Source organism: Solanum verrucosum, unplaced genomic scaffold, assembly GCF_900185275.1.
Source record: "Solanum verrucosum unplaced genomic scaffold, falcon-dt-bn FXZP01000180.1, whole genome shotgun sequence".
Lineage (NCBI taxonomy): Eukaryota > Viridiplantae > Streptophyta > Magnoliopsida > Solanales > Solanaceae > Solanum > Solanum verrucosum.
In genome coordinates, this window is record NW_026020402.1 from 1,185,912 (window position 1) to 1,207,490 (window position 21,579).

The window sequence follows — 21,579 nt, forward strand, 5'->3', positions numbered from 1 at the left end:
AGTCTAAAACATCTATCTCTGCTCGGTCCCGTTCAATACATATGCACTAGCACGAGAAGTTAGAACTATACCATTCTCATAATCAAGATAAATTACAATTAATCTCGTGCTACAATCTTTCTGATGGTTTTGTCCAATTTCCATCTAAGATTGTGAACTATAACATTTAACTTATAAGAACCAATGATTCAATCTTCTTGGTATAAGCTTAAACTCTATACACCAAATTATCTACTATATAATTTAAGGACACATATATGACAAATTGATACTTTATTGAATTGAATAAATAAACAAACAATTGTTCAATAATAATACTATATCAAAACACATGGGTAATAGTATATCCTAACAACCTTGGCATTCAGTACTTGGATGAGTCCAATCAAACCCACTGTGAAACATGGCCTCCTCATAGACGCAAGAACATGGCAAGTTGAGTGAAGTTAACTCAATTTGCATAAATACAATCAACTTATACAAGAAGGAAAGGTGAAGTTTCCTAATTATGAGAAGGTTTTATTTCACCAACACAATAGAAAATGGTGGATGCAGATTGAAGTTGCATTCTGCAGATGAGGTGTGAGAAATTACGCTTTCAGGTACCCTTTTTTGTCCAAGTATGAAATAACTATATCGGCCAAATCATTAGGAGAATCGCATATCCCTTGGTTCTGACGTAAAACTATCTGCAAATTGGAAATGACACAAAACCACAAGTAAAAATAGCTTTGAGGAGGATGACAAGTAATTTGCTATCAAGTGAACATCCAAATTAAAGTAAGTTGAGACTGACAACTCAGAGATGAGAGGATTGCAATAACTGTATCAATGGCATATATTGACTGATCCTAAGTTTGATCCAGTAGGTCAAGGCATCTAGCTAAAACATGCTGATAATCTGAAACAAGGCAATCCCAGAATCTAGGAGCACAATCAATCCCCTTATGGACAACATGTTAAACAAGCAAAACAGACTTGATCTTACCTCAGACGTTTGGGGTGGCTCGTATGGATCATCAACACCGGTAAAACCTGTGAAGTACAAAGCAAATATTACTGTAATAAATAATGTGAAGTCTTAGGTGAATAGAATTTTTTAAAATAAAACAAGCAGAAAGATGAGAAAACCAAAAACTAGGGGGATAGGGGTGTAAACTGAAGAGCATACAAGTTTAACTAGCCCAACTAGTCCAAGGTTAGGCGGATAGGTTGGTAATCCGCCTACCTAAAAGTTTGGATCTTAACCAAGATAGCAAAAACTGACACACACAAAAGATGGAAAATATTTTGTTTTTGTTGGTTTGTTTTGTGATCATCCAACTTCTCTCTCTATAAAGAAAAGAAAGTTGTTTGTCGTTCGACTTGTTAAGCAAACAAATTATAGAAAAACAAATACAAAATTGGTTGAGCTGGTCGGGATGTCGGGTTGGATATGACCCATTGTTAAGGCTAAATTAACATAAACAAAGGTTGAACATATGGCCTCATTTAAACCTACTTAACCTGCTCAGATTTGGTTCAACTTGCCCATTTGGCATCCCTAAAGTAGGGTATATTGAGGAAAGTTAATCATCTAGCTGCCCAATGGATATCCACAGACTTCCAACTGACCACCCTCGTCCATCAAGATAATAAAATTTTCTGATACAAAATGCTAGTTCACAAACAAAAAATAAAGCAGAGAGATGTCAACAAAACAGGCAATACCTTTTATTTTCCCAGCTCGAGCAAGTTTGTACAACCCCTTAGGATCCCTTGCCTCACATACATGCAGAGGAACATCCATGAACACCTAAAAAATTATCCAACTCAATCACCTAATAATATGTGCCAAACAGCAATTGCTCACTGGGAAAGCTAATCCTTTAAGAACCATTTATTAGCACAAACCTCAATGAAATCCCCTTCTGCCAGTAAAGCACGACAAGCATCTCGTTCCTTTCTATAGGGAGATATCAAACTGGCAATGCAAATAACTCCAGCATCCGCGAAAAGCTTTGCCACCTCCCCTATTTATATATAAAGCATTTGGAATTGTTAATTTTCTAAGAAGAATAAATAAGAGGGCTTCGGGAAATATTTGCAAAGCAAGGACCAGAAAAGAAGCCAACCAGTCCGTCTTATATTTTCTGCTCGGTCTTCTGCTCTGAAACTCAGATCACGATTCAGACCATGGCGAACATTATCACCATCAAGGATATAGGTGAGTTTTCCTCTAGTGTGTAAGCCACGACCTAGAGCACATGCGAGAGTGCTCTTGCCTGAAATCAAGTTCAATATAAAAAAAAAGTCCATGTGTGCATGTAGGTGTATGTGTGAGAGAGAAAGCTCAGTCATTAAAGTCCTTGTTTAAAAATCAGAAATAAGAGTAGTGAAAATGACAGCAGTATGCTAAATAATAAAAAAGGATCCCCATGCACTAGGTGCACTAAGCTCCCACTATGCATGGGGTCCAGGGAAGAGCCGAACCATAAGGGTCTATTGTATGCTAAATAATAGCATCTTGAAGAAACTAATCAGCATCAGGAGAAAAAATAGCTATTCATATTAAAATGTTCTGCCAAAACCCACAATAATTCTTAGGTGTTTCCAAATCAAGGCAACTCATATAGTATCTGGCAATAGCTTGTCGACAAATAATGTTCATTTCATACAATCAACACTGCAATTGAAAATGAAATAAAGTGCACTGTTTGAGGCTGACAGAGTTGAGACACCCTTTTGCAGTATTTTACTCTACTTTCAGGTTTCTGTGATGAAGAGTGTCAAACTAATGACAATTCTGCTTCTTAACCAGAATTTAGTGTTCATCAAGCAGACCAACTGATGGACTGAGAGATAAAGGTAATGTCACAAGTACACACAAGATTATCTCATCATTCTTAATATTATAGTTTAATCAACTCTACGGCTCAACTTGCTAACATAACCAAACGGCCAAAAAAAGGGGTAAAGTAAAGTTGCCTTATTGCTGATTTGGATTTTAGCTATTCTGATTTTGGTATGTCCCGCTGTCATCTTTTCAAGGAAGATTGAATCCCAAAATCATACAAACAGCATCTAGCTTTAAAAGAGGTCAGTTAGTTAAAACTTTCGTACTTCACTGGATAGTACCCTATAAAAGCAAAAATTTGAGAAAGGCTGCTAGCAGCGAGCTGTTCTTCCTTCTATATACATGTGATATATAAACCACTCAGCAACTGCTGCTCTTGTTCTTTATTAAGCAAAGACATGGTGGATGCAAGGCCCAAGTTCTAACAATAACAATACCCAGAAATTTAGGAAATGGATAATGATACATATAAAATGGTCAGAAATGGATTGTAAAACATAACAATGGTATGATAGAAAACATCTGCAAAGGCAAGAGATCCACAGAAAGAGAGAGAACAGAGAAAAATTCCAGATCCAATATGAGGATTCTGGCATTTTAAACTAACCTGAACCACTGAGACCAGTTACCCATATAACACAACCCCGTTGTTGAAGCAACTCCTCTCTGTCACATTTCTCTACAGAGCACTTGTGCCAGACAATGTTTGTTGAATTCCCTATTGTAGACATCTGAGGTGTACCTTTACCTAGTTAGATGATTATCCGATTAGTAACAAAATTTTGGTGAAACCAAAATTACGTCCACTAGAAATAAGAACTAAGAAGTCATAATACGCTGTACATAAAGACAGAATAATCCATTATCCTTTTTCATGTACAGTCAGCTGAATTTTGAGCTAATCAGAAGCATTGAATTAGAGATTAAAACTGTTGCCTAAATCCAAGGAAGTCGCAGGTTCACAAAAAACAAAGAGTTTTCTATTTTTTCACAACAGCAAATGACAATATTGAGTCCAGGAGTCAATTCTCACATTGACTTAGCATTATATATATATATATATATATATATATATATATTAGCACAATAATGTTAATGCGGGATGGATTGGTGTGGCTTCTCTACTCCTAGGACACTAGAATATTGAACCATGAATCCTCCTAGAATCCAGAGCACTTCGTTAAAATACATCCTGCATTTTCACCTTCCTATGCATAATCAGTACTACTGCCCCAATCATGGTTACTAATAAAATAACACAAGAAACCAAAAACCAGACGAAATAGTAGGTATAAAGTAAATTGTCCAATGTTTCCAAATTAGTCCAACTTCGTACCATCTCCGGCATAAACAGTATATCTCAGAGAGATCGCATTTCTTTGGGTTGGTAGTATTGGAATGCTTTCATCATCTAAAACAAAGAACATCTCCAACCAAAAGATAAGTTCAATAATACCACTCACCGGTAAATATCACAATACTTCTTGTGAATCTCCGTGATCCACTTTTCCCTGGAACTATCAATACACTGAATAGCCGATTGGGAACTACACTCTTTCATAACTATACTAATAAGGGGTGGGGGAACGGAAGTACAGAAGTGAAGTAACGAACGCAGCTCAATTTTCAGATTGATTTAGCATTATATATATATATATATATATAAGCAGAGCAATCTAAATTAGCACAATAATGTTAATGTACAGCAGATAGCAAGCATTTGAATTCAGTAGTTCCCTACTAAGCAGAATTATTAAGCGTAAAAATGTAGCTAAGAAGGAAATAGGAAACAAATCAAATGAAAGAAAGTTTTTTAAAAAAGAAAACATCTACCAGCAAAGCCATTGCAATCATTTGTAGGCAAGTCTTCGTTGGAATCACACCCTGCCCACTGAAATTTTTCAGCTTTTCCGTTGACATGAGACGTCCTAGAAGCCTCAATTGCTCTTAAAGGCCCTATAAAGCTCGTTTTGACCTCGCTACTAGAAACACTGAAGCCAAACGATTTATCTGGTAGCTTTGATAACCCTAACTTTCTCGACGATGTCTCCGGAAAATCAAATTCCGGCGAAGTCCGATAAATCGACGAACATTTTCCAATTGCAACCATTTTGAATCGCAATGAGCGAATTATCATTTGTTCAAAATAAATAAGATGTACACTTATATAATAACAAATAAATACATAAAAAAATGTAGAGTGGACATGAAGATAGGAGGAAAAAATAGTAATCAATTAGATTCCAATGAGGATATATTATAAAATTACAGAATACAGTAATGTACAGAGAGAGAGAGAGAGGGAGGTACGAGAAAAAGAAAATACAAGCTGGTGGGGTCAGAAATGGTGGATTTTACGGTGGCGTGCAGTGGTGCAGTGAATTGGTGCAGATTTTACGGTGGTTGGCGGTAGAAGTGGTGGATTTACGGTGGTGAGCTATATATATGTGCCTTAACAAAATTTGAGATCATGGATAAACCAGCAAATGGTATATATAGCAGAAGTAAGGGGTGGTTTGTTAGGCCGAATAAGTTGGGATATTTTAGAATTAAATGTAGACTTAGCCGTCAAAATTTTCTAATTTAGGAGTTAATTATTTCTCTTTTTCTGTCTATTCGTAATATTATCAATTTTATTTAAACTCACGCTTCAAATACATATATATATTAGTCATTTATATATAATTATTATATAAGTCTGATTTGTAATGGCTGACTTGGAGTAAAGATATAAATTATAAAGAAATTTAAGAGCTTTATTTTAGATTAATTTAAAGGAGTAATATATGTAACTCCAAATTTAATAAAAAATATATTAGATAATAGAATAATAAATAATTATTTAAAAGTAATGCATAAGACAAATGGGAGCTTGATTATTATTCAAAGTTAGACGTGAGTTTATTTTTAAAAACAAAGTTGGAGTATGCAAGTGTAATTATCTAATTTTTCGTCAGACTTACACTTATTTAGTCAGTGATATAAATTTAATTTTTATTTCATCTTCTTTTGATGAATAAATAAATTTAAAAAAAATTAGTATTTTAGAATAATTGAATTCAGGTACAACAAAATTCCAAAGTGCTTTGCTGCCTATCTGCTGGGTTCAATTTAGTTGTTTCTGGTCCTTTTGAACTTATCAAATTACTTGTCTTTAGTTTTTATTCATTATCTGTCAAATTTTAATTATTAAAGAACTTGTAAAAACCCAAAAAATACTTTATTCGTTTATTTTTATTTGTCACTTTTTTAAAAAATAAATAGTATTTTTACTAGTCACTTTTGACATATTAAGAAAAGACAATTATATTTTTTCATGTTTATTCTTAGTATTAAATACTCCTTCTCCAAATTATTTTTCAAGACTTAACGCTAAATATCATTTAATAGGGATAGTTTGATAAAATATCTATATCAATAATTATTTTCTTAATGGGTGTATCAAGTCAAAATGCGACAAGTAAAAATGATTGGATGGAGTATTTGATAGGAGTTCATTTGGAAGTACAATTTTTATTGTTTATGTTATTTTTTTAGAGAATCATTAAAAAGTAAGCGCATACTTTTTAGTTTCATAATTATTGGTAGTCTTAAAAACATTTTTTACTTGACCCTGATCTTGTAAATTGAGTGAAATACTCTCATAAATTCAACATGTCTCTCTACTTTTTTACTAAAAGTTTCATTCTCTCGAAACTATTTATTATGTCATGTGGCAAATTAATGATGTATTTAAGTTTATTTAGTAAAGTATTAAGGTATTTTTAAGTGTATTAATAATTTGAAAATGAAACTAAAATTCCTAAATTATATATAAAAAAAAAATAGAACTTAAATACAACTCAAATCTTACGACACGGTTAAAATACACCCTTAATTTTTTTGTCTGTATTGCGAGGGATCCTCTTCAAAATGTGTTGGATTAAAAGATTTTTTTTAAAAGAAAAAATCTCTTTTTGTCGGCATTAGAGGGACTATTCTTCCCTTCAAGGAAAATGTGTTGAAATGTACCGGATATAGAAAATATAAATATAGTGGCACGCCTCACGAGGGAGTGCATATGGAATAAGATAAATCTAAAATTTTAAGTAGAGGTGATCACGAAGTTCATTAAGCATAGTAAATTATTATGATGGTAAATAAGAAATCTTTATATGATTCTGTTTGATCAAATATCTGACTTAATATTGCAAAAATTTATCAGTGAAACAAAAATGTAGACCTTTTTTTATTTGTTCTAAACTAGATCGAATTTTATAACAATGTCCAATGTACGGTTTAGTAGTAATTTATATAATTAATAATAAAGTGGGTGTTTGGCATTAACTTTTTAATAATTTATTATTCGTATAAAGTCATGTGGGTGTATGTTATTATTCGATTTTAATTTTATTTTAAAAAAAGTAAAATCAAATCCCAACCAAAATAAATTCGATTTGATTTTTATTTATTTTTAATTCAATTTTTTGGTTTGATTATTTGATTATGTAAATAATTAATAATATAATCAAAGTTATATTTATAAGTTGAAAAAAAACTTATATAAAAAAGTAATAATTGTTACAAATTCATTTAATTGTGAATTTTCTTTATATCAACAACATAATGTAATGTATCTATTTAATTTAAGTCTTAAAGATTTACTAACTTATTTGATTTAAGATTGTAAACGGATGGTTTATTGTATATCATATAATAGGGAAATATTCACCCATGTGAAAGACATACTTGAAGAGATTAAATAATACTTTTCTACTCCTTTTCATTACCATTTGTCTACCTTGTTTAGTATTATTGTATTTAACTCTCGTTTTATAACACATTATCAACACGAGTCTCTAACCAATTGAGACTTACTTAATTCGGAATTATCTTCTTTTTTTTCTTCCTTAAAGTCAATCAATTTTCTTTCCGGGTTAGATATATATTTATATGTTTATAACAGTTCTAATAGGACTTGCATAAGTCTTTGATCTGCAATTTAATTACCGCATACATAACTTGTTTTAGGTATTAATATGATACTTTACTGGGTATAATAATCAGTACGTTTCAGGTTTATATTATTATATGCTACTAACTTATAACTCTAAATTAAGTACCAAGCAATATGATAGCGTGCTAGATAGTAGATAGAATACTCGTAAGTATTTTCTTGTCATACATTTATGATAAGTATTTGTGGGTCATAAAGAAGAATAGTATGTATTAAGGGTGTGTTTGGTATCAAATTTTTCCATGTTTGATTGATTTAAATGTTTTGGAAAATGTTTTCCAAATCATCTTAGTTTCCTCAAATTTAAGAAAAATGATTTTCCTTCAAAAATTATGGAAAACTTTTTCCAAAACTCTACTTCATCCTTAAATTACAATAATTTTTTTCTTACCCTACCTCATACCTGACCCTCCCGATCCAAAAAAAATTGAAGTTTCTAAATTTTCTTATTTCTTAAATTTCAAATATTTTTCTACCCCTACCCCCAACCAGCCCCTAGCCCCTACCTCCACCCCCTCCCCCAAACCAAAAAAAATTGAAAAATATTTCAAATTTTTATTTTTTTGCCCCCTCCCCCCCCCCCCCCCGCCACTTCATCGATTTTTTTTTTAAGAAAATGATTTTTGAAAACTATTTCAATTTTTTTTTAAAAAAACTCTAGGTCAGGTCCTAAGTTAGATCTCAAGATCGGATTTTGAAACGGTCATCGGGGTCGTGTCCTAGTTCGGGTGTTAAGGTCAGATTCAAAATCGATTATCGAGGTTGGTTTTAGGGTCAGAAATTATATTCCTAAAGAGTATTTTCTAGTCTCAAGCCAAAAATAAAAGATATTTTCTAGAAAATGTTTTTCATTCACCAATCAAACATTAAAAAATACTTATTAGAAAATATTTTCTACTCACCAACCAAACATGAGAAAATAAGTTAGAAATCCACTTGTTTTTCAAGAAAATATTTTCTAGGAAAACATTTTCCTTCATACCAAACACACCCTAATATGACTTGAAATTCTTACAAAACTTTGAAGTTAATATCTATTGAAACTAGTAATAAATATTGTAGAATAATTAGAAAATATATTACATTTATTGTTTCAATATTCAAGAGTTTACATGTTTTTTTAAGATTACATGTTCATGCATATAATATATTTTATACTTGTAACGACCCGAACCATCGTTATTTAGGAGAAACAAAAATTCAAGAAAATTCTGGGCCAGTGTCCCGCCAGAGCGGGCCAGTTGCCGCTAGGACGCCGGCACCAGGGCGGGGTAAGTTGGCGCCAAAGCGGGATAGGCGAGATAGAATGTAAATAACGCGAAAACTTATTTTCTCCTTCTTCCTAAAATACCTAAATTAATCGTAAAACACCCTAGAAACCCTCAGAAAACTGCTCTAAGCTTGGGAAGGAAGGAGAAGGAGAATTTTGGCGTGAGGATGACGATATCTTGTGGATTCTTGATCAAATTCACCGGCATGTCGTCCGTAAAACCAAAAAATTATCTACAATTCCTCCGTGCAGCTTCTTGGCCCTCAGGTAGGCTAGGTTTATGAATTAAGTAGTTATAAATATGTGTTCGTTGCATAATATATGTAAATCAATGGTAGAATTATGCGTAGTACCTCGTGCACCGAACAATTATGGTTAAATCCTAGAAAGAAGCCTTAGATGATGATCTAGGGTTAGGAATGGTTGAATTAGTGCTTACATGATATACGTGGTTAAGGAGTTTGGTGGTTATGGTTGTGTTTTTGTCATTGAGGGTGGTATATTTGTTCTTGTGTTATTGTAAATCGTGCATGTATGTGAACGAAACATGTTGATCACACCTAATGCGAATAAATATGAACGAAGAACTATATATTATGAATCACCTCTTGTTGTATGATTGTGATGATATACATTGTGATTGTGATTATGGAATGATGAATGGATCGGTTGCCACATTTCGATATAACTAACTTGGATCGATTGCCACGTTCTGGCATAATTATGAGATCGGTTGCCACATTCCGACATAATCTTTTGATCGGGTACCACATTCAGCTATGCTAACTGTTTGGGTTTGGGTTCCATGAGAGAACCAATGATTTGATGTAATTGTGTATGTTGAGATAATGTGAATTTGATCATGGTTCGTAATTATGTTGATGTTGTATTACTCGGAGTTGTGTTATGGTTATAAGGTCTTATGTGTTATTGCCCTTATATGTTGAGTAGGCTTGGTAATTATATTGATGAAATGTGAAACGGAGGTAGGGAGTAGACATCTCAAGAGTTGTTAATGGAGTCATGTGCTGTATTGGCAAGGAGTGGGGGTGGTGTACGTGTTGTAAGTGCTTAAGGGAATTTCACCTTGGACAAATGGATGTGTTTAGGACTTAGGAAGCGCGACGTAATGTACCATGTGGCCATGACTGGATAATATGTAAAGAAAGTACGGGTTGACGTGATCGGCTAGTTGGAAGACTTGTAGTTGTACTTGGGGATTATCCATGTGTTAGAATGGTTAGGCTATGATTAAGAACCAAATAAGTAGGTTGAACGGAAAAGGGGGGTTAGTAAGTTAGAGTGCTAGGGTGAATCGTCGGTAATTTGAGAGAGGGAAGGATGGATAAGCGAGTGATTTTATTGCATGACCTTACTAACTCCTCCTGGGGCACTAGGCCTGTCATGGCCTCCTCCAGACTCAACAACTGATAGAAATCCCTCTTCTCCATTATGGGGATCTCCTACCTGAGAGCGACGCAGGTGAACATGATCTTCACCGCCTTCCAAATCCGAACAAATAGACGGTCCCTCTCCAAATTCTTCCTCGTCTCCTGGCGAAGCTCGCGACGGAGCATCTCGAGCTTTAGGGCAGTGCTGGGGGTACCGAGGTATTAGGGGTGATAGGGCACCCCATCCTACTCCGCACAACTGCCAAGTCCTCCTTTATCTGTGTTGCCGAAAAGGGAGGCTGAGACCCGGAGAGACGAGTATCGTCGCCTCCCTCCTCGTCTGAACCTGCGGCCGCCTGACTACTGCTAGCCCTGTCGGTCCTCCTCCTCTAACTCTTGGACGTGGACCCATGTCTAACCAAAAGAGGGTGAAAAGGGGGATCCATGGAAAGTACCTCATCAGTGTCGAGAAGCGACATTCCCGCCCGCTTGCACATTGCGGTGATAAGTCCAGGCAGAAAGACCATTTTCTTATTTCCCAGATAAAACATCTTCCACTCTAAAATAATCTGTGCCCCGACATTCAGCTCAATGCTCTGCACCGCGCACGCCACCACCATGGCTCGAGGGAACGTCACATCTGTGCGATTGCCAGACGGGGGAATCCTTCGAATGACCAAGTGAAGTCATTTATTGGCGTCTGGTGACCAGTCAGCACTAGTAATACCCTCAACATAAGGCCAATAGACTGTCCTGACGTGCAGGCTCCACCAAGGTGTCCCTCATCCATTCCAGATCTATCTCCCTTATTTTGGCCTCGTATTCAGCGTTCTAGACCTCCGACAACTCTAGCACCTCATTTAAGGTTGTGGTGTTCAGAGAGATGTCGACTCCCCAAATACGAATGATGGGGCTAGGGTCATCCCAGCGGACGGGTGGGTAGGATAACTTAGAACTCTCGCACCCAGTCAACTCGTGTTGTAGGGGGAGCCTCGGTTAGTGGAGCCCACCCGAACTCTATTAAGCAAGCATATAAGGCTGGCATCTTCTCCTCCAGCCTGAGCAATATGAAGCCAATCTCACAACAAAATTTGTTGTTCCAGAAGTCATGAAATCTCTCTCGACTGGCAGTGTCGGGAAATCGGACGAAAGGTAGGTTCTCTTCATTCAGACCTGCCATTTAGATAGACCTGCGAGCTATGAAAAATATAACTTAGATCACGATGGAAATAGACAACGTAAGGTTGGAAGGGGGAGAGAGGAAAATGTTGAGTTAAAGGGGTCAGACTACTAGTTCCTGAATTCCGCCATAGCGGCCAAAATCCCACCAGAGCGAGATGAGGGAGGACACCATAGCGAGATGAAGGCCGCCAGAGCGCCCTTCATCTGGGACGAATACAAGCGCGATAATGGTGCCTCTTCGTCCCAAAACCTTCATTTTCGACAGAATTTCAGCAGATTAGAGTATATAAACTACCTTAGAACCTAAATAAGTAATTATTTCGGCAAAATAACTCCTAAATGAGGCCTAAATTGGAGTTTTACACCAAGATACCCTTCAACTTCCCCCACCCATTTTTGTATCGATTTAATCGTATTTTTACGAAATCCTTACGCCCAGGATGTTGTGAGAACGTTGGGACCGTAAGGGAAGTGTCCATGTTTCGTTTATTTGTCAAAACTAGTAACCTACATAACTTTTGAATAACTACCCAAAAAACTGTCTAATTTCAATTAAATAATCGTCATGCAAGAATTGTTAATCAGGTATAGGAGTAAATAGTGCAAGGAATTCGAAAAATTACCTTTGATTTGTCATCTGGAATGATCAAGCCGAGAGTGTTTTGGGGTGGGTTTGAGTTTGAAAAAGGGAGATTGAGGAAAACATTTCCCTATTTCTCATTTACAATTTTCGATCTCCCGCCACGGCAGGAGATATCTCGCTTCAGTGGAAAACTGCCGCCCTGGCGGGGTCAGGCTGTGTTAATTGGGATGCAATCTTCTCCGGACATTGCCCCATGTCCCTAACCGGTCTTACTGGGTACAAAACATTTTGTGATTTAGAATGGAAAAACCTTTGTGATCCGTAAGTTGAAAAAGACTAGTTCTTTAGTTCAGGAGTACTCCGAAATTGAGCGTGTGATTATCTGTGCACTAGTCGTTCGGAGAAGAATGAGGGGTAAATTAGTATCTATTGTAATGACTCAAACCATCGCTATTTAGGAGAAACAAAAATTTGAGAAAATTTTAGGCTAGTTTCACGCTAAAGCGGGCCAGTTGCCGCCAGGGCGCCGGTGCTAGGGCGGAGTAAGTTGGCGCCAAAGCGGGATAGGCGAGAAAGAATGCAAATAACGCAAAAACTTATTCTCTCCTTCTTTATGAAATACCTAAATTAGTCGTAAAACACCCTAGAAACCCTTAGAAAACTGCTCTAAGCTTAGGAAGGAAGAAAATGAGATTTCTAGCGTGAGGATGGCGATATCTTGCGGATTCTTGGCCAAATTCACCGGCATGTTGTCCGAAAAACCAAAAAATTATCTATAATTTCTTCGTGCAGCTGTTTGGCGCACATGTAGGCTAGGTTTATGAATTGAGTAGTTATAAATCTGTGTTCGCTGCGTAATATATGTAAATCAATGGTAAAATTATGCGTAGTCCCTTGCGCACCGAACAATTATGGTTAGATCCTAGAAAGAAGCCTTAAATGATGATCTAGGGTTAGGAGTGGTTGAATTAGTGCTTACATGATATACGTGGTTAAGGAGTTTGGTGGTTATGGTTGTGTTTTTGTCATTGAGGGTGGTATATTTGTTCTTGTGTTATTGTGAATCGTGTATGTATGTGAACGAAACCTATTGATCACACCTAATGCGAATAAATATGAACGAAGAACTATATGTTATGAATCACCTCTTGTTGTATGATTGTGATAATATACATTGTAATTGTGATTGTGGAATGATGAATGGATCGGTTGCCACATTTCAGCATAACTAACTGGGATCGGTTGCCACGTTTTGGCATAATTATGAGATCGGTTGCCACATTCCGACATAATCTTTTGATCGGGTACCACATTCAGCTACGCTAACTGTTTTGGTTTGGGTTCCATGAGAGCACCAATGATTTGATGTAATTGTGTATGTTGAGATAATGTGAATTTGATCATGGTTCATAATGATGTTGATGTTGTATTACTCGGAGTTGTGTTATGGTTATAAGGTCTTATGTGTGATTGCCTTTCTATGTTGAGTAGGCTAGGTAATTATATTGATGAAAGGTGAAACAGAGGTGGGGAGTAGACATCTCAAGAGTTGTTAATGTTCAAGTAAGGGAGTCGTGTGCTGTATTGGCAAGGAGTGGGGGTGGTGTACGTGTTGTAAGTGCTTAAGGGAATTTCACCTTGGACAAATGGATGTGTTTAGGACTTAGGAAGCGTGACGTAATGTACCATGTGGCCATGACTGGATAATATGTAAATGAAGTAAGGGTTGACGTGATCGGCTAGTTGGAAGACTTGTAGTTGTACTTGGGGATTATCCATGTGTTAGAATGGTTAGGCTATGATTAAGACCCAAATAAGTAAGTTGATCGGAAAAAGGGGGTTAGTAAGTTAGAGTGCTAGGGTGAATCGTCGGTAATTTGAGAGAGGGAAGGGTGGAGAAGCAAGTGGTTTTATTGCATGACCTTACTAGTTGGTTTCTTATATTATGTGGTGGCGTCGGGTTGACCGATGATTCCTACCAGTACGTGTGTTTGTACTGATACTACTCTTGCTATGTCTTTTGACATAGTCTGGTTGCAGGATCGGTGAGGTTTCATTAGGTGAAGACGAAGAAAAATCTCCAGCAGCTTCTATTCTTCCTTCCGCATGGTGGGAGCTGTGTCTTTTATTTATCACGTCCAGTATGTCCAGTTGTACTCTTAGTAACTCTTGTACCTGTTTAAACTAGATCATGGGGAGTGTTATTTACTTTACAAGTCTTAACTCGAAATTGTTTTAAATGTTTTTAATTAAGAATTCCATTATTATATTTATTTCCATTTATTCAAATTTCCGCATGTTTTAAATTGGTGGGATACGAGGGTTCTATTACTTAGATGGTAGTATGTAGGTGCCAGCACAGTCTGGTGGGTTGGGTCATGACAATAATCATATTATACTTTATTATTTAAAATATTAATCTGTCATTTATTATAAAGAAATGAACATAATGATATTAACTCAATTAATTTATGATAGTTTTCATCACGTTGAATTTGTTAAAGCTTAAATTTGTCGCACTTGACATTTCTGGAATTTTTTTTTATTTGTCATGGATACTTAATGTTGAAATTCACCTTACCGTTAATGGTCTTGATGATGGTATAATCGAAGAAAATAAAGCATCAAGTTAGGATATAAAGTGAAGGCTATGATTTTCCTTCATCATCAGCTTGATGAAAGTCTGGAAGTTGAATACTTAATCGTGAAAGATCTACTTGAATTGTGGATAGATTTGAAAGGGAGGTATGACCACCTCAAGGCAACGGTATTGACAAGGGCTCGTTGTGAGTGGATGCACTTACCGCTAAAACAATATAAATTGATTTGATTTGAAATCAAATAAAAAAATCAAGAAATTAAAATTCAATTCAGTATGATTTGATTTTTCGATTTAATTTGAATAGTACACACTTGAACTCAACATGTCCTCTCTGATGTGAAAGGTGGACCTCCTTCAACCGAATAGATTGTTTTATTTTATTTGTTTATTTTAATATATATATATATATATATATATATATATATATATATATATATATGCTGAATAAGAAATGCTTTTAGATGGTGAACGAGAAAAGTCTCTTCTTTTCTTTCGGTTTGAAATCTTTTATAACTATTAGGGATAAGGGTTTGAAAAATACTCCAACTTTGGTTGGATTTGCTGTTGCGATACTAAACTTTTATGAGGACCTATTACATCCCTAGACTATTTAATACCATATTTCAAACATATATATTTGCTCACATGGACATAAAAGATAATGCAAAATTATAAATAGTAATGTGTCCACGTGGGCACACATATACCTTTAAAATACACCATTAAATAGTTTAGGGGGTAAAAAATACGATATTAAATAGTCTAGGAAGGTAATAGGTCCTTATGAAAGTTTAGTATCGCAACAACAAATTCGACCAAAGTTGAGGTATTTTTCAGACCCTTATCCCTAACTATTATGTTGAGTTCTTTAATGATTGAAGTTAATACTCTATAGAGTCGTCAAAACGGGCTTAGCCCATGGGGCCGTCCCAACCCAACCCGTTATTAGGGTAGGGTTGAGATATGATTTTTCAAGCTCAATTAAAACTAGGGATTATAATTCCGGCCCATATAAGCCCTTGGCCCTTGAGGCTTGATCGAGGTCGGCCCATGGGCCAAAACTTTTTATTTAAGGGTAACTTACTATAATCTAACTAGTATATAATCTAATTACTTAAATACACGCTATGTTGTAATATTATGAATCTTACCAGATTTTGATACGTCCAAATACATGTATCTCAGAATATATGGACTCAAAATTAGGTTAATTTGTTCTAGATACACTATATCCAAGTAGATTCGCATGTATGTAGGATATATATAGATAAATCTCGCGCCCTCGCCTCCCTCCTATCTTGCTTGTCACTCTCTTATCTCGCTCGCGTATCTGGCATGCGAGATACATGCTAATTACACAAGATTTTTTCTATTGTTATTGAAACAACACTATTGTTTGCCATATTTGATTTGAAAATCTTCTTATTTTCTTGATGTTATAGAATTACAAGTTTGAAAAGACAAAAAAATAAAAAAAAATGGCTAGCCCGCCTCAGCCCTTGGCCGTTCTAGGGTTGGGTTGGGTCGAGCATTTTCAAGCCCTACCAAATGACTGGCCAGCCCGCCCTAGCCCTTCAAATTCCTTGGCCCACGAGGCTTGGGTCGGGTGGGGATGGGCCGATCCTTTTTTACAGCTCTAATACTCTGTCATCAACATTTATTCAAAATAAAAATATGTATATATTTTTGTGTAACTGAAATAATGGATGTGTTCCTATTTTACGAGACACATATTTTGAAGCGTAAAATTAGGAAAAAATAATTTATCGACTTCCCTATTATTTGTATGTTAAAGTAGTTTGGTTTGAATACAAGTTATGATAGGCTTAGGAATAATGAGAAAAGTTATGTTTAAATTAGTTATAATGGGATAAGTTATGCTGAGATTATTTAATATTGAGTGTTTGATTTTTTATATTCAAAATAATATGCATTGCATAAATTTTAAGAACAAGTTACTTGTTTACAAAAAATGTCCTTCATGAATGTGAAAAATAATGTATAAAAGGGGTTTAAAAAGATATATTTGTCATTTACCTATTTTATCCGGGATTATATCTCCCAAGGTATACCCTAGACGAGACATGGTGTACAAGACCCCGAGAGACCCTACATAAGTCACTTAGCATACATCATACAATATAATAGAGTTTTAAAAGATTTAAAAGACAATTCCAAAACATATAGTTTTACAAAAAGAAGCAGAAATCTAACAATGTCTCAAGTCATCTAGTACATAAGAAGTGCTCGGGACGTAACCCGTACATCAAGTTCTAACTGAAATACAAAGACATATTAAAGTAAAGGCTTGGTCCTTAGAACTTGAGGACTCACCAATCTTCAATCCTCTGCTAATAAATCCTCAGCGCTGGATAGGATCGTCGGACCCTACATTAGTGAAACAATATGCAACAGTATACGTTAGTACAAACTTGAACCAAATATGATATAGCAATCCATAAAAGTATGAAATCATGATAAATGGGTCATTTTCGTAATATGCAAAGACCAAGTTAAAACATAAAATAAGAAGTTAGAAAACATAATCGTAATCATGATCAATGCAAGTTAAATAATCCTTTAAAACACGTGAGAGATACTTTAAGGGTAACCTTGGTCCATTATTATTGTGGGAAGTAGCCTTAACCGACATAGAGACCATGCGAGCTATAACATGGAACCCCGGTGTCTCTTACACTGAAAAATGTTGTCCTACTTGCCAAAGTCGAATCATGAATCTGAGCTAAATTGGATCCATTAGTTAATGTGACAATCATCATATGGGGGCACATAAATAAAGGATAAAGAGACTATTACTAGAAACCTAGCCTCAACTCGGGAGAGCTTCCATCTCAATATCCTCTTGGTGCTAAGCATAAATCCCACAGAGTAGTTATTAATCTTAACTTGTCTTATCTTTAAAAGACATGGGTAGTCGCCACTTGTCTTATCATAGGATAACTCATTAGACCATGCGTGAGAAAACCTTCCACCTTCATGATCTTTTTATAATAGTTTTTAAGGCCCATAGTCATTCACATCATGCTAGAGATGCCCCTAATACTAATGGAAATAGTTTTGAAATCGTGGTCTCTAATCATTGATGACATATCCGGATACCATACTAATCAAGACCTAATTTAGGAAAATAGCCCGAAAAGCATTGAGGGCAAATCTAGATGTCATTGATGTCATGTGACCAAACTTCATAGAACATATAGACACTCTCATCTATAAGCTTACTTGAGTCATAAACATACTTCCGTGAGCATGCATTCTTTTCAATAATTCATAAGCTTCATAATGTTTTCAAAGTCAAAGCATCTTCAAATTCAATTACATTTATTTCATAAACAGAAGACATGTATATTTTCGTAAATTCATCTTTCATAGTTTAAGACCCACATTATATCATCATGGCTTAGAAAACATGGGTTATGCATGGGTTCATGGGAAATGAACTTTAAAACATTCAATTACTTCAATTCATGCATAAAAGACAAAAAACAATCAATTGAACCAACATTGGAAAGAACCCATGACAATTGAAGAAAGCCCTAACTTGATTGGGGAATATAACTTTACAAAATTGGAGAATCAACTCCATAGAGAAAAGGGCTCCATGGATGAAAACTATCATATCTCAATTCCAAAAGCTTGACTTCAATGGTGGAATTGGAGACTTGGCTTGCAAATCCTAGCTTTTTTCTTCAACTTCTATAGAGAGAAATATTTGAGAGGAAAACTTGTTTTTCTTTTAGGAATTTGAGAGAATGATTTCAATTGGGAAAATTTGGGGGTTAAAACACTTATATAGGGCTTTGGGTGAAGGGTAAAACGACATAGTATTAGACTAGAATAATTAGGAGAAGACCCAAAAACCCCTAAGAAAGTAGTTGTTGACTCTACCAACGGCCAGACCTATGGTCCGTAGGTTCAACCACAGACCGTATTGGTTGACCGTTGGTGGATTTAGAAACCACTAAATATGGACCCCCAAACGACGGACCAGACCTATGGTCCGTGGGCCTATCAACGAACAGTAGACCACGACTGTAGATCCCAACTTTTACCTCAAAATTCTTCTGGGACACACCTACGAACCTTATCTACGGCTCGTACATTGAACGACAGACCGTCTTGGTGAACCGTCAAAAAAGTACTTAAATTTTTCATTTTTGGGAACCTGGTCCAACCAACCACGGGGCTAACCTATGGTCCGTGTGTCAGACGACAAACCGTTTGTGGCGTTCGTCCGGTTTTGGAACCAGATTTTCTGAAGGATTGAAATTTCTCTCTCTTTCTAAATTTGAGGTGTTACACAAGGAGAGAGATAACTTATCCCGATACTAATTATTAATTCTGGAATAAGTTATCTCGAACTTACCAACCAAACAACAAATTGACACTATAATTTAATTCTATGATTATAACCTATACTATGCCATTTTTTAAATTATTATTTCTGTTAATCTATTCGTCAATAAAAAAACATGTCAATATTGATTAGAGACTATATAAAACAAAATTTTAAAAAATACATAGAGATGTTATGTTACTTAGAGTTTGTTTGGAATTGCTGTTAAAAACTACTTATTTTTAGGACTATTTTCAAATGGCTTTATAAAGAATTGTTTTATTTAAGAAAAAACAATTGTGTTTGGCAACTTCATTTGAAAAGTAATTTTGATAAAAAAAAATCGTGTTTGACTAATCTTTTTTAAAAAGTGTTTTTGAGAGTCAAATTGATAAGAATCGGGTTACCAGAATAAACAAGAACATAATATGGGAAATTTAAAGATTAAAGACATAAATTGAAAGATATGTGAAATTCAAGAATAAAATCCCCAATATCAAGATTAAGTGCTAAGAACCCTAATTGATATTATTATTTTTTTAAAGTGAATTTTTTGGTCCACATACCTATTTTATTAATATCCAAAAGGAAAAGACAAAGCACGACCCATGGTCCAAAACAAAAAATAATTAATTTCCTAAATTGTAGTTATCCCTATGTCTAAAGTGAGAGTACTCAGTCTTTTTCTTTCTCTGCCTCTATTGCATGAAGAAATCGATTTGCTATCGGAGGATTTAACAGCTGGTTTAGCTCCTTCCATGGGTCAGCTTTGTTGAATTTATGAGTCTAAACTGTAAACATTGTAATTGAGCTAAAAATAGAGAGAACTTTCTAGAGAGAATTGATGTTTTCATATATTCTCAATAAGTGATACATGTTTATATACAACTGTGTAACTAACTCTAATTGACTCTAACTATTTATGACTAATCTGTAACTAACTAGTCTACTTGCACTACTAACATTGCAATGCTTAATCATAACGACTAACAACATGACTTAACTACTTGAATTAAGGCACATTAACACTTTTACTTAATTCCTTCACACCCCCCTCAAGCTAGGTGCTATGAAGATGTTCTTCATTCCTAGCTTGGACATAAGATGAGAATGAGAATTTCGGCCAAGAGCTTTGGTGAGAATGTCAGCAGGCTGCTCTGCAGAGGGAATATACGTAGTAACCAAAAGACCATCTTGAATCTTCTCTCGAATAAAATGACAATCAATGTTAATATGTTTCGTTCTTTCATGAAAAACAGGATTGGTTTCTATTTGAATAGCTGAAGTACTATCTGAATACAACGAGACTGGAAGAGATTTTATAGTACCCAATTCTTGGAATAATCCCACAAGCCATACAATCTCTGCTACTGTCGAAGCCATAGCTCTATACTCAGCCTCTGCTGAACTTCGAGATACTATGAGCTGCTTCTTTGATTTCCATGAGATGGGAGACTGCCCATATTGAATCATAAAACCAGTAATTGACTTTTTATCATTGACACAAGAGCCCCAGTCTGCATCACAAAATACTGTTAAAATATCATTACCAGCAGATGACATTAATATTCCTAAGCCTGGCTCAGACTTCATGTATTTCACCAGCCTTAGGGCAGCATTCATATGAGACACTTTGGAGAGTTCATAAATTGGCTCAGACATTGGACAGTGAAAGAGATGTCTGGTCTGGTAGTTGTAAGATACAATAATCTCCTTACTAATCTCTGGTAGTTAGTGGGATCAGGAAGCAATGAATCATCATGGACAAATGGAACATGTTCATCATATGTAGTGGTAGTGAGTTGCATGTTTAGCTCCATTGGAGTTGATACAGGTTTTGCCCCTGCCAAACCCATGTCTGCAATAAGTTCCAAAGCATATTTCCTTTGGTGGATGAGGATATCAGTTGCACTTCTGGCAAACTCCAAACCTAAAAAATACCTCAATTCACCTAAATCTTTTATCTTAAAGGCATATTGTAGGGCCTCCTTAGTCTCTTGTATCATAGAAGTATCATTCCATATAAGTAATAAATCATCAACATAGACAAAGACTATCACTAATTTATCATCTTTCCTCTTAGTGAATAAGGAATAATCCCTAGTGCTTTGATGAAACCCTGAATCAGTCAAGGTAGTAGTGAGTTTAATATTCCATTGCCTTGAAGCTTGCTTAAGTCCATAAAGTGACTTAAGTAGCCTGCATGCTTTGGTTCCTCTAGATTAAGTGTTAAAACCATCAGGCAAGCTCATATACACTTCTTCAAATAGGTCCCCTTGTAAGAATGCATTATACACATCCATCTGATGTATAGGCCAATTGTTAGCAGCTGCAATAGAAATGACAGATCTAACAGTAGCCA

The 21,579-nt window shown here is 35.5% G+C and overlaps 2 protein-coding genes across 3 annotated transcripts in view; both read right to left on the reverse strand.

The window, feature by feature from the left end:
* The window catches only part of LOC125840252 (malate dehydrogenase, glyoxysomal-like), a 320,744-nt gene that overhangs the window by 206,802 nt on the left and 92,363 nt on the right, over positions 1-21,579 (reverse strand). The window lies entirely within an intron of this gene.
* On the reverse strand, positions 421-5,290 carry LOC125840253 (adenylyl-sulfate kinase 3-like). The gene is made up of 7 exons (XM_049519226.1): positions 4,670-5,290; positions 3,444-3,584; positions 2,115-2,264; positions 1,894-2,012; positions 1,711-1,795; positions 989-1,035; positions 421-689 (listed from the first exon to the last, which is right to left on the reverse strand). The coding sequence occupies exons 1-7, from the start codon at positions 4,971-4,973 to the stop codon at positions 591-593; spliced, it is 945 nt and encodes a 314-aa protein (XP_049375183.1). The 5' UTR covers positions 4,974-5,290; the 3' UTR covers positions 421-590.

Bases quoted from the DNA above. Each gene is read 5' to 3' on its own strand.
- LOC125840253 (XM_049519226.1), bottom strand. From the start codon at position 4,973: ATGATAATTCGCTCATTGCGATTCAAAATGGTTGCAATTGGAAAATGT. The intron at 2,265-3,443 runs GTTAGTTTAAAA...ACTTGATTTCAG, and splicing joins AACTGGTCTCAGTGGTTCAG to GCAAGAGCACTCTCGCATGT. The intron at 2,013-2,114 runs GTTGGCTTCTTT...ATATATAAATAG, and splicing joins AGAAAATATAAGACGGACTG to GGGAGGTGGCAAAGCTTTTC.